Raw genomic sequence first — 14,856 nt, forward strand, 5'->3', positions numbered from 1 at the left:
TGATAATAAGTGCATTAACAATCAGATCAGATAACAAATAGCTAGCAGTTGGCAATATCAAGCGGTTATTGTGCAGCTGAAATAAACGGAGGGGAACGGCACCGGAAGTCTCGCACATTCAAATTACGCTTTAAGTTAAAAATAGGGTGGATGTTGCGTGCGTTCAACATGTGGCGTACATAGTGTGTGTGTGTGTGTGTGTGTGTGTGTGTGTGTGTGTGTGTGTGTGTGTGTGTGTCGTCCAGCAGGTGGCGCTGTCGAGTCGCTGCAGATCTGCTCTGCTGTGTGATGATGTTCTGTGGGCGGATCCACCGGTCTTTAAAACACACACACACGCACACGCACACACACACGCGCGCGCTCACAGCGAATGTCTGCGCTCTCGCGCTCATCCACATCCTCGGATCTGATCGGACGCGAGTGTTTCTCACGGTAAGTCACACTTTCTCTCCTCTCGTTAAAACAAGTTGGAAAATAACGCGGAACCAGCAGCCCGAGAGCCAGACAGCATCACTATCAGAGAAACAATCAGATCAGCAGAACACTGAAATGTTTGCATCTGATGACGAGCTCTGGTTCCTTCAAGCTGCTTCTGATCGAGTCTGTCATCTGATGATCGTGAGCGTGGAGCGAGGAGAAAGAGTTGAAGTTTGAGCTGCTGTCGGTGTGTCATTGGTAAAGGTCAGAGTCATTAAAGTCACGAACGAATCTAATGAAGCTTCAGCATCAGCTTTAAAGAAATCTCTGAGCTGCGAGATGTCCATCCATTTAACTCACCAATGATCTTCTGAAGTCTTGCGATGCTTTGTGTGGGAATCAAACTCGTGATCTCCTCATTGTCCATGTCACCTCCTTCCAATTGAGTTAAAGGACTTCATCTTCATCATCATCATCATCATGTCTTAATCCACTCCGGTTTGTGATCTTAACTTCAGAGAGCTTTATCTCATCAGTGAATCTGGAGACAAAAGAGCAGCACTGCAAAAGATTCTCTTCCTTAGTGTTATGTTTAACTTGTTTTCTGGAAATCTAGAAACTCTTGAATCAGGATGCATTTACTGGACAAGTAAAAGGACTTTTGCCTTGTTTTACAAAAAAAAAAACAAGCAAAGTATTACGTTTTCACTTAAAACTCAAGACTTAATATCTTAAAAACATCTGCCAATGTGGCTGGGAAAAAAAAATTAAATGAAAGAGAAAACTTGTTTTCTCATGCTTCCATTTTTAAATTGGAATTGAACAAATTTCTAATTTGTAAAATTCTCAAATACTTTTGAAGACATCATTTTGATAAATCTTCAGCCGAAAACTGCTTTAAGAAGAAGACTACAGAGAACCTGATTGTGAGATGATGACGTAGAAGAAGACGGTACACTCTTAAATACAGTGGGTGCTCAAAGGTTCTTCACAGAGATGCCTGTTTTTCCACAAAGAACCATTCCTTTTCACCTTTTTATAATCTGAAGAACCTTATTTCACCACAAAGAAGCTTTTGTAAAGCTGAAGGTTCTTCAGGTGTTATGGAACCATTTAGAAAGAAGGTTCTTCTACGGCATCGGATTTAATTCTGAGACAGTGAAGTTAAAGTTCATATCACGCTGTAGGACATAAAACCCTCTACAAGGAAGCACGAGAGTCTGGACGATCTAGTATTTGAGGAATCATCAGAAGCTGCTGATCCGGATCCATTCATTAGCTCCGATGACGTACTCATCATATTAATGCGCCGGGGTTCCTCCACACGTATGTAATGAAGACCTGCTGAATTACGCCTGTCGTCTGTTTCAGGTGGATGATAATGCTGTCGCTACGGTGACTCCATCCGCTCTGTGATTGGCTGCTTCTGCGCGCGTCGTCATGGCGAAGAGTCCAGAGGTGAAGCTGGCCGTGTTTGGCCGAGCAGGAGTGGGAAAGTCAGGTGAGAGTCAGACGCTTAATCTCTTAGTATACTCTCAAAGGGAAAACAAGATCATTTTACGGACGCTTTCTCGTTTTAAACATAAACTCGCCTAATAGTGATACATTTTAGAAAAGTACATTTTTTCCGTTTTAATCATAATAGGTGCACACACATGCACCTATATATTTAAAAAATATTTCCATGCACATATTTATGCACATACAATTCATATTATAAATATATTTAATATATAAACAATATATTTTTCTTCAGTGTAGATGTGCACGTGTGTGTATTTCTATATATGTGATAAATATACACAGCACACACACATATATCATGCAAACAAAAACTTTTATTTTGAATGTGATTAATAGCACTAATTTTGAAGCACTTTTCACATCTTCAGTGGTTTTGTTGCCGCAGTGAATGTCTCTTAATTTGATCACGTTTGTAAATCCATGCTGGGAAACGACACTGAAATAGTGAGCTAGAACATCATCTTCCAGTTGAGAGTTCAGCTGAAACGTAAAACCTCAGACAGGAGGGTCATAGAGGAGTCCGAGCGCTGTGTGCCGTCACATCGGGTCTGTGTGGGTTTCTGTCTCATACCTGTACAGCTGGGTCTCATGAACGGCTTGGCAGGTGCCATGGCAACTGTATTCAGTTGTGCCTCACATTTCGGGGCCGATCGATGAAAATAACGCAGCAAATCTCGCAGTGAAAACATCTCTTTTTCAGTCTGGTCGAGCTTCAGTGTGTCCGTCAGCCCACACACAGTTTATGAGTGTTTATGACTGTGTTTGGAAGGAGACCGACATCTGAGCGGAGCGGTATGAGGTCTGGAGAGCGTTATCTGGAGAGTGGCTATTTCTATAACTGGAATCATGAAGCCTGCATGAAAACTGAAATATATTCGTAAACCAGCAGTGACAAAAATAAGGGATCGTATTTTCCCCCTTAAACGGGATTTCAGGGACTTTTTGTAACTCTTAATGACAGCACGATTTCTAACCTTATTACATGTATGCATCATCATTTATATAAGTATTTGATAAATGCGATTAGAATAAGACGCTTTAGGGCTGTTACTAATGAACTGAAATCTATGAAATCCTTTAACTGCAGGAGCGGCACACACTATGGCATGTAGATGTCTTTAATGCAGCTCAGAGATGGAATGAATGCATTTACTCTGTAAACGTCTTAGAAGATGCATAAACTGAATATAGAACTATAAAATAAAACCTGAATCACAGACAGTAGATAAGTTACCGTGAGTCACTGTCACATGAGTGAATCACTGATTCACTTTGATTCATTTAAAATGGCTGATTCATTCAGAAACTAAGCACATTTTGTTACTACTGTTAAAATAGTATTAGTGTAGTGTGACTAGCGTGCCGTTTCCAATTTAATTGTTAAACAGTGATTGGTTAAGGAAACAGTCCACAATGACATTAATTTGTGAAAATTAAACGAACATTTATTGTATCGGATCAAAGTAGGAGGAGCTTTGCTGTTCACAGATCCTGAACCACAAGACCAATCAGATCAAAGTAGGCGGAGCTTTGCATTTCACAGATCCTGAACCACATGACCAATCAGATCGAAGTAGGAGGAGCTTTGCTGTTCACAGCTATTGAACCACATGACCAATCAGATCAAAGTAGGCGGAGCTTTGCATTTCACAGATCCTGAACCACATGACCAATCAGATCAAAGTAGGCGGAGCTTTGCATTTCACAGATCCTGAACCACAAGACCAATCAGATCAAAGTAGGCGGAGCTTTGCATTTCACAGATCCTGAACCACATGACCAATCAGATCGAAGTAGGAGGAGCTTTGCATTTCACAGATCCTGAACCACATGACCAATCAGATCAAAGTAGGCGGAGCTTTGCATTTCACAGATCCTGAACCACATGACCAATCAGATCGAAGTAGGAGGAGCTTTGCTGTTCACAGCTATTGAACCACATGACCAATCAGATCAAAGTAGGCGGAGCTTTGCATTTCACAGATCCTGAACCACATGACCAATCAGATCAAAGTAGGCGAGGCTTTGATTTTCAAAGATGCCGAACCACATGACCAATCAGTTTGAATCAGGCGGAGCATTTCACAGATCCTGAAACACATGACCAATCAGATCGAAGTAGGAGGAGCTTTGATGTTCATGGATACTGAACATGTAAACATTAATTGCATTTAACTTACTATATTTAAGTTGCTATATTTAAAGTCGCTGTATATCAATGTGTAAAGTGTAAAACAAATAGAATTGAGGCTACAGCTCAAGTATGTGCCAGTAGATGTCAGACTTCTGAATTTGACCGATATGCAAATGTATTAATTTGCTGTTTTAGTGTCTGAGATTAATTAGAGCTCACGGGATGAGAAGCAGTTTGATGTGAGTGCAGTTCAGGTGGTCGGTCTGAGACGGAGCAGCGGACGAATGAAAAAAAGTGTTTGTGTTACGCTGCTGAATCTGTCCGGAGCCGTGATGGAGATGCTGCTGAGGAGCGCTTTAAAAGCGAACGTCCAGACCACCAAAGATCCAGCCAGACTGCATAAATACCAGCCTGCAATAACACGAGGAGAGTTACAGCCGTAACACTGATCACACACACACACACACACACACACACAATACAGCAGAGAGAATCATCAGAAGCGCTTTAAAACCAACCCATTATATGCTATTATTCACATCACGGCTGTCGTCTCGCGCAGGAAATAATCATCGGAGCAGCAATGAAATTAGTGATCAGAGGGGACATTTTTCAGAGGTCTGTGTGCTTTGACGTGAGCAAATGCTAAAGATAACACACGTACAGCGGAGGAAAATGATGGCCGAATGAACCCGGCTGATGACTGATTTATCATCTAATAAACGTGACCTATTTTACGCTGGAGGACCGCGACGTCTTCCAAAATATGACTTTATTTTAGATTAAGTGAATAAATCAGATGCGCAAGCTTAAGAAGCACACGCTTACAGGATATGTGATGTTCTTTTACAATGCTGTTTATGGTTGGGATGACGAAAAGTTTTATAGTTATGTCTTTAGGCTGCTCTAGCTGCGCTTGTTAACGTCAAAATGATTGAGGTGGCCAATCGGATCGAAGTGGGCGGAGCTTTTCTGTGCACAGATACCAGAGCACATGACCGATAAAATTAAAGTGGGCGGGGCTTTGCTGTTAAATGAACCTTGTGACCAATCGGATTAAAGTGGGCAGGGCTTTGTGTTCCATTACCAAACATGAATTCCAGAGCGATGGATTCCAGGCCACATCTGGAAAAACATTACATGTGAACATTTTTCATTTTAATCGTTTAATTATTTCTGCGTTGTTTATGCCAGTGAGGTTGTTCTGTCTCGATCTGTGATGTTTCACCTGTGTCTGAAGGATGCGAGGATGTTCCTCAGCGTTCAGTTTTTTAGATTAGTTATGTGATGGAGGTTTGTTTATAACAAGCACAAGCACATACTCAAAACACACACTTCCCTGTGTGTGATGTATGAGGAGGTCCATCTACATACTGAAGAGCTCCTCCAGATAATGACCGCAGGATAATGACTTCATGAGTCACAGACTGATGCCACCAAAACCTGCTGAGTGTGTGTGAGTGTGTGTGTGTGAGTGTGTGTGTGTGTGTGTGTGTGTGTGAGTGTGTGTGTGTGTGTGTGTGTGTGTGTGTGTGTGTGTGTGTGTGTGTGTGTGTGTGTGTGTGTGTGTGTGTGTGTGTGTGTGTGTGTGTGTGTGTGTGTGTGTGTGTGTGTGTGTGTGTGTGTGTGTGTGTGTGTGTGTGTGTGTGTGTGTGTGTGTGTGTGTGTGTGTGTGTGTGTGTGTGTGTGTGTGTGTGTGTGTGTGTGTGTGTGTGAGTGTGTGTGTGTGTGTGTGTGTGTGTGTGTGTGTGTGTGTGAGTGTGTGTGTGTGTGTGTGTGTGTGTGTGTGTGTGAGTGTGTGTGAGTGCGTGTGCGGAGCTTTGCCTGAAGTGATGGTCCTTCACTGGATCTCACTGCATATAAATCAGAATCAAAGGCTTCCTCTCTGATCTGAAGTCTGCGATCAGAGAAAACAAGACCCTAGTCTAAACCTAGTCCCAGACAGCAGGCTCACGTTCACGCAAGGTCAAACAAACACATAATACACATTTAGTTTTGTCTTCCTCGCTCAACGACTCCCAAACGATTCATTTCCAAACTCCTTCTTTGATTGGTTGATTTTCATTTAAAATGTTTGTGAGCGTTACAGATATTTTTAAGAATGAATTTGTATTTTTATTCAGACCAAAGTGTTTCAGTGATTCAGAGGCGACTCTTTCTTTCGGGAGACAAAAGCTTAATTTTCAAAAACACAGAATAGGAGCACTTTAAGTTTAAATCAGTTCTGTTGAGGAACAACTAGTCATCCACCAAGATCTCTAAGTTAGTGGCTTTATATGTTTTCTAGAAAGTCAATCAATATTTCAATATAATAGATTTTGAAATGATGAGCATCAGATGATAATTCTTTTCTGATTGGTCAGTGATGGTAAAGTGTTTTTTCCTCTGATAGTTTGGTATCTAGCAACATTCAGATGTGTTTGGCGCTTGAATCACACACACACACACACACACACACACACACACACACACACAGTGGGCATCTACAGATCCATTAGAGTGACACACCTGTAAGTGTTCTCAATAGACGTCTTGTTAGCGTTGCGAGTGCTAATGGACGTGTGGGTGTGGATGAGTCACATCAGCTGCAGGAAAACACTCGTAAACAAACACTGTGTGTGTGTGTGTGTGTGTGTGTGTGTGTGTGTTTATTTCCATTGAGGGTGAGCGATGCTGATGTCCTCTTCCATTAGAGACGATCTAATAGTGTTCCAGCACCAAACGCTTTCTGAATCTGTGGACACACGACGCTCGGGCCAAGCCCCGCCCACTCTGACAGGAAGAGCCGTTTGATTGACACGTGCAGCGATCACTCTCTGTCTGTTTGGTCAGATTACATTAAGTTGCTTTTTCAGATTACAAGATGTTTTGATGACCCATACAGAAGATAGCAAAAACACATTCACAGTGAACAAATATGAAACAAAATGAATTTAATTTGATTTAAAAAGCGCAGTCTATGCACGCATCAGAGTATACAATTTAATATTAAAAAGTTTATTAACGAAGCGATATTTGCTTATCTTACATAAGAGTCATTCTACACAATATATAATCAATTTATTTAGTATTTAAATATGTTTCTATTTTATATACTAACTACTGCTAAATATATCTTATATATTATAAAAATATATATATTTTCAAAATGAACAAATATGATTTTTTTTAAAGCACACGTCTTATTAAACGTTTATTATCTCTTCAACATGTTTGTTTAAATGAAATATTGGTTTGCTGAATGCTGTTGGTAGATGTTCTGCTTCTAGTAACAGTAAAGCAAATGCTTATTTATTAGTTTTAAACAAATATAACTTGTAGTTTTTAAAAATATATTTTTCAATAAATAGTTTTTCATTTACATTATCGTTTCGTTGATTTTAGTTGCTGTTTGTTTCAGTGTATTTTTACTTCTTTTACTAAATGACAAGTTGGCTAGTAACAAAAAGTAAGAGAACAGGTTCATGTTTTAGGCCTGACTGTGTCCAGTGAAAGCTGTGTAGCTGTGGGAAAGCGTGATGGCCGTGAGCGCTTGGCGTCTGTGAACCGTGTCGCTTACACTAGTGTGTGAAACCGGAGCTGCTCAAGCGCCCTACTTAGGGTTCTTCACAGGCCTGATGTGAATGCGCTCTATTCTTCTGCTATTGTGCCGCTGGACAGCAGCTTCGGTGTTTAATCACATCGCTTCCTCATTGTCTGCTGCTGCGTGTGTGGAGTTTCTGAAGCTCCGTCAGGTTCAGGTTTAACACAATCACAGCCGCTTTAGTTTGAAATAAACACACAGACATCGTTCACGCGTCGCCTTAATGACGCTAATTAATTCAATTAGGCTCTGATGTCTGCGTAACGAGAGTCACCAGACTGACAGGAAGAAGGAAAACCGATCTATGAAAGCGATGCTGATGATTGGACGGAGGTGATCACATGACGGCACGAGAGCGATGCTGATTGGCTAAGGCCGTTAAGTGGTTCAAATCGAGATAATCGAATCGTAATGAAACCAAAATGCAACTAAATCTATATCCAAAGAAGTGTCTGATTTGTTAACAATGTGGCGCTTTCGATTCCATGAATTAACTGAGAAGCTGATATTTAGGTCAAATAAATGCTTAAAACTACAAAAATGGTTAGTTATATAGTATTGGCAAACGATTAATTGAATTACAAATAAAACATGTAGTTTATATAATATATGTGTGTACTGTGTATATCTATTATGTATATGTAAATATAAAAATATGTTATGTTTAGATATAAACTTTATTTACAAATAATATAAATTGCATGAACATTTTTTTTCATTTTATATATATATGTTCTTGTTCAGTTTATGACTAGGAACCGTTTTCATGATTATTCGAGATGCAGAAAATATTTTACACACAATACGCTGAGTTAATGGGTTTAATTTATCTCCATCTGTGCGCTGCTGTGTGATTATATTGCAGCGGTTTAGTCAATAGTGATGAATGTCTAGAGATGCCATCTGTGGACATTAACAGACCATCATGATGTTCATATGTATAATTATTTCTGCTCATTAAAGCGTGAATGAGAGTCGAGGGAAAACAGAGGCCATGTTTATTTCCGATACAGTCAAAGACGAACGCTTATTAACGAAACCGCAGCTGATCAGCTTTGATGTGGTCTTGACAGAGTTTAAAGTAACTTTTAGCAGCTGGTTATAACACATATTTTAGTGTTTCTAACATGTTTTATTTATTGCTGGCCATTGCTTTTGGCAAGTGACTATCATGCTTTGCCATATTAACATGTTTGAGCTAGCGTGTCATTGCTAACAGGTTTTAATGTATTGTTTAAATATGCTGCTAGCCTGTTTAGCTTATTGCTAACATGTCTCAGCACATTGTTGGCGTGTTCGAAGACATTGGAACCAACGGGTTTTGAAAATCACATGTTTTGCGTTCCAACACGGTTTAGAAAGTCGCTAGCTTGTTTTGTTAGTTGTTAACCTCTTTTAACGTCGTTGACATAACACAAAAAGTCACTAGCATGTTTTGCTAACCTGTTTTACCACAATGTTTAAGAATCACTTACTTTTCTGCCATTCTAACACGGTTTAGAGTGTTGCTAACCCTAACCTTAGCATGTTTTAGCACATTGCTATCATGCTTCAAAACGTCATTAGCGCATTTTGCCAATTGCTAGCATGTTTTGACGTGTAAAACATGTTTCAACACGTCGCTAAGCATTCTTTAATGCTCTGTGATGCTAGCTCGATTTAAGATGTTAGCGTGTCTCAGGCCAGCCGCTAGGATTAGCTGCACACGACATCTGTCTGGCTCCCGATCTCAAGCGAACGTGCCTGAGAGAGCGTCCGCCGTCCAAAGGCCTTCTGGGAAGCTTCTACCGGACGCAGAGGCTGCTGACCTTCAGCGAGAGGAAGTGACTTCAGGCGGAAATCTGTTTACGCTGAGAACAGACGGTCAGAGACAAGCACAGATGCTCGCTGCAGGGATCGATCGGTCCCCCGGCGCTAATTGATCTCTTCATCGGCTCGGGCTGAGGCATGCTGGGATAGCTGTGAGAGCTTCTGGGAAGACTAACGGTGAACATGAGATCCATTGATCCCTGATTCTAACCGGATGGAAAATGATGAATCTGCTTCATAAACACCCTCGGCACGCTGATGATAACGAGGCCTGGGCCTCTAATAATGACATTAACAAACAACAGACTCCAGAGCAGTCTCTCTCCTCATTCAGGCTTCCGTTTGGTTTCTGAACATTATTAAATCGAGATACTTTTACTTGAAAAGCTAAATTACTGAAGGTTTATTGTCTTGTTTTCAGGTTTAATGTATAGTTCATCCAAAATCATTTAGAGAAGCATGTTACTGACATGCATTGCGAAAAATTTATTATTATTTTTTTACTTAGTATGTTTTCTAGTATAAATATCTAAGATTTTTTGTATCAGGGTGCATTTAGTGGACAAGTAAAATGGTAAAAAAGTCATCTTAGATCGAAGGTTACACAAGATAACGCTTTCTTACCTGTTGCTGGATGTTTTTGCTTGTTTTAAACAAAAACGAACACAATTCTGATGATCTTTGAAGCCATTTTTACTTGCCCAGTCCTGATTCAAGAATGTTAAGATATTTATACTAGAAAACAAGCACTAGCACGTTTTAACATATTGTCAATGTTTTAGCACATTTTTTAATGTTTTGCTAGCATTGTACAAACAAGTCCAAAGTGAAAAATCATGAGGGTTTGCTCACCATCAAGATTTTACAAGACTGTATGAGTTTGTTTTTTCACAAAAGAATATTTTGAAGAAAGTTGGTAACCAAACAGCTGACGGTAGCCATAAACTTCCATGAAACCAACACAGAGGAAGACAATGGGTACCGTCAGCTGTTTTATGATATTTGATCCTATGAGATGCCTGTTCATGTTGTGTTTATTTTTGCCGCTTTGCAACTTAAGTAAATACATCTTGAATTAATAGTTTTGACGTTTGAGCTGGAAAACAAGACAGAAAAACCTACTTTTTGCAGATTCATTGTCTTCATAATCCATAATCCACGCAATCAGACGCTCTCATTCCTCACATAGAGACACGTTCAGCATCAGTATCTTCTCTAGTCTCTTGACCTGACGGCGGAGAAATGTGGGTCAAACACAAAGATTCTGAATGGGATTTGAGAAGATGATTCATAAGTGTGAAGTCTGGACTTAAAATAACACACGGCGCGTCACCAAACACAAACAACACGCCAGAATCAGCTTTCAGAGAGAGATGTAACACACTGAAGGTCAACAGATCCGTCCTGGGAACAAAAGAAGCCAACTTAAAGACTACACTAATAAAACTCACCTGAGAACTATAGCTGTTTTTAAAATGAGGGACGCTTTCATTTTAAGCCCCGCCTCCTAGGACCAGATGATGTCATTAACATCTGCAGGCTGAAAAAAAGCTTTGAAGCTAAAATAAATAGCTAAAAGCTTTTAAAGCAAACCATCTACAGTATTTACCACTGTAACAATTCTCACTGTAAACTTAAAACATCAAATATTTCATATATTTTCGTCTGAAGATGCTAATTTAACTTTTGCATAAAACTGGAACATTGCTTAAAACATAATTGGAAAAAAGTAAAACTAATGAGTAAAAAATTCATAAAATAAAATCATAGGAATGCAAATACAGAAATGTAAAGCCCTAACTAAAGTGAAAGAAAGTCAGCAAATGCCGTACATGCCATTCAGTCGTATTATGTAACATTTGTTTTGTCTTATTTCTGCACTTCTGATTTATTTCCTCGTCTGGAGGCTCTGAAGAGACGCTAGAACACACTACACTGTTGATTATCTGTGTCCTTCAGTAAAACACAGTCATTAATCACTCCAGCTGTCAGCAGAGGAAGGTAGAGGTGAAGGGGAGTGTGTTCCTCACACACACACACACACTTGTACACACTGAAACACTCGCACACGCAACAACACTCGCACAAACACACACACACGCACACACATGCACGCACACAAAAACACACACCTTCACACACAAACATTTACACACACACACACACAAATACTCGCACACACGCAAAAACACTTGCACAAACACACACACACACTTGCACACACACACACATTTGCACAAACACTCACAAACACACACACACATGCATGTACACACACCCTCACACACAAGCACTGGCACGCACACACACACACACACACGCAGATGAATCCCCGTCAGACAGAATCCACGCAGGTCTATTTGTGTAGCTCTTCAGCGTGGGCCGTAGAGGACGTGAAGGAAGGTCACCTGCTCTCCCACACACTCATTATTTCAGACAGCCGCGCTCATTCAGCTTCATTCACTTCATCCCAGCGTCTCATTCCCTCACACACCCACAGAGCTGCTTCTGCGTCACACACATTCAGCAGAAAACAACGCTTCGAACCTTATAGACTTTTTAAACCCCGAAGGGAAAAAACAGCGCTGGAGAAGCGGCTCTATTACAAACACAAATAAACAGCTCAGTGTGTTCACAAACATGTGTGTGTGTGTGTGTGTGTGTGTGTGTGTGTGTGTGTGTGTGTGTAAAGATCAGTGAGGATCTCCAGAGATTCCTCTTATGACTGTAAGGATAAAATGACCTGAGATGGTCACTCTGTCAGAAAAAAGACACGTGAAGTCTAGCTGGTGTGTGTGTTCTTTTAAATTCATCCTCGTCTCTCTCTCTCTCTCTGTGTGTGTGTGTGTGTGTGTGTGTGTGTGCAGCTCTGGTGGTTCGGTTCCTGACCAAACGCTTCATCTGGGAGTACGACCCTACACTTGGTGAGAAACACACACACACACACACACACACACACACACACACACACACACACACACAGTCAAATAAACAAACTCACAAAAACATACACACACACTCAGACACACACAAAAATGTGTATAAACACTCAAATAAACTGCCACACAAAAAGACATGCATATAAACAATACATATTAACACACACATAAACATACAAACACTCCCCCACTCACAAAACACACACACACACACAGTAACACATACACACACACACACTCAGCACTCAGGTACACATACACGCAAACACACAAACACTTTCACAAAACACACACACACACACACACTCAGTAACACACACACACACACACACACACACACACACACACTCAGCACTCAGGTACACATACATGTATTGAATGAATATTCACAAAGCACTCAAACACACTCAGTTAAACACATACACACAAACCCTTTCACAAAGCACACACTCAGTAACACACACTGACCTCTGACCTCTGAGGACGGCGCGTGTCTTTGATAAACACGTCTGTGCATTCTTCCCCATCAGACATAATTGGATTGGCCTGCAGGGAATAAAGAAGGGCTCGTCTGTCCTCAGATCTGACTCTAATAGTTGTTTACAGGTAGAGCGGAATAATTCACGCCTGAATCAAGTGCATTAAATACCAGAAGAACACAGTGTTTCTGTCACGCGCGGGAGCTCATGGGCAGAAACATTCAGTACATGTATTCATTCGTATAACGATTTCTTGATGCATATCATTGAATGCAGCTTTACAGACAATTATGAGCAAAGATTAGTGCAAAATGAAAAATAAAAAAAAGTTTTCATGTGCAAATTAAAAACTCTTCGGTCATTTCTGAATGCGATGCTAACGGTCTAATCAGATTCAATGATCTATGCTAAGCTATGCTAACAGTGCTATCGTCAGACGCAGAGATCAGCCGAATAGATTCCAAAACAGTCAAAGTTTTTAACTGGAGCTGGAGAATGAGACTATTTCCAAAAAGTTGTCCACATGAAGATTTAGCAAGGCATGGTATGAAGTTTTGATATATTTATAGTAGGAAACTGACACAATATGATCTTTACTTAATATCGTAATCATTTTGACCCGTACGGGACACGCTTTGCTGCCTTTTTGCTGCACTTTTGGCTCTGAATGTGTTAAGAAAAAAACCGCAGTCCCGGGAGTCGTAACAGCGAGAACATCCTGCTAAACATCTGGAGGAAGAGAGAAGTCATAAAGGAAGACAGAATGATTCCGAATCCTTCACGCTGTCTTTCTGCCAGACTGCGTTTGAGACCGGGCCAGTGTCCCACAATGCACCTGGGTCAGACACAGCGTGTTGTTACAGCGCTGCTCCGAGTCTCTGACACGGCCGTTGATGATGTCATTTCCTGAAGCGCTCAAATATACAGACCTGTGTAAAGATATGTGCAGAACGCAATTCAATTGAACTCGCTGCGTTTACATTCTGTTTTTAATCCTGTGCCAAAACCAGTCAGTTTAATGTCATCAAAAACAGACAGCTTTGATCATATTTCCTCGATATTTTTGATTATGTGTGCTTTATTAAGTTAGGTATCTGAGTTGACGGCTTTCAGAGGAAATATGTTCAAAATGTAAAAGAAAAAGTGCAATAACTTTATATCAGTTATTAATATTAGCGCTGTAGTTCAGTCTTCTTATATTCTGATGATTGTGAACACATCTGAACGGAAGAAAGGATGTTCTCCGACACGGCTTTATATCTCTTTGACAGAGTCCACCTACCGGCATCAGGCCAGCATCGATGACGAGACGGTCAGCATGGAGATCCTGGACACGGCCGGTCAGGTGCGCTGAACACACACACACACACACACACACACAGACACACACACACACACACACACACACACACACACACACACACAGACACACACACACACACACACAGACACACACACACACACACACACACACACACACACACACACACACACACACACACACACACACACACAGACACACACACACACACACACACACACACACAGACACACACACACACACACACACACAGCACCGGATAGACTTTCACCGGACGGACTCGTGCTCAGTTAGAAAAGAGCAAAAACCTCCTTGAATACAGCAGTCAGACTGCATATCATTTCATGAAACAACTATTTTCTGTTTTCTCTTTTGATTGGTTTCTGCTGCGATCACCTCTGATGAAGCGTGTGTGTGTGTGTGTGTGTGTCCATGTGTGTGTGTGTGCATGTGTGTCTTTGCGTGCACACGTGTGTGTGTGTCTGTGTGTGTGTCTGTGTGTGTCTGTGTCTGTGTGTGTGTGTGTTCCTCAGGAGGACGCGCTCCAGAAGGAGGGTCACATGCGCTGGGGTGACGGGTTTATCCTGGTGTATGACATCACGGACCGCGGGAGCTTCGAGGACGTGGCTCCTCTCAAGGGCCTCCTGGAC

At 41.0% G+C, this 14,856-nt stretch overlaps 1 protein-coding gene across 1 annotated transcript in view; it reads left to right on the plus strand.

Moving 5' to 3' along the window:
* Positions 1-328: 328 nt before the first annotated feature.
* Positions 329-14,856, plus strand: part of rerg (RAS-like, estrogen-regulated, growth inhibitor) — a 16,009-nt gene continuing 1,481 nt past the window's right edge. The window contains exons 1-5 of the mRNA XM_043230690.1: positions 329-432; positions 1,789-1,918; positions 12,335-12,391; positions 14,157-14,230; positions 14,740-14,856. The exon at positions 14,740-14,856 is cut by the window's right edge and continues 1,481 nt beyond it. Coding sequence (XP_043086625.1) covers positions 1,858-1,918; positions 12,335-12,391; positions 14,157-14,230; positions 14,740-14,856 — 309 coding nt within the window. The 5' untranslated portion in view covers positions 329-432; positions 1,789-1,857. The remainder of the gene's footprint in view (positions 433-1,788; positions 1,919-12,334; positions 12,392-14,156; positions 14,231-14,739) is intronic.

The sequence above is a fragment of the Puntigrus tetrazona genome, unplaced genomic scaffold (assembly GCF_018831695.1).
Source record: "Puntigrus tetrazona isolate hp1 unplaced genomic scaffold, ASM1883169v1 S000000223, whole genome shotgun sequence".
Lineage (NCBI taxonomy): Eukaryota > Metazoa > Chordata > Actinopteri > Cypriniformes > Cyprinidae > Puntigrus > Puntigrus tetrazona.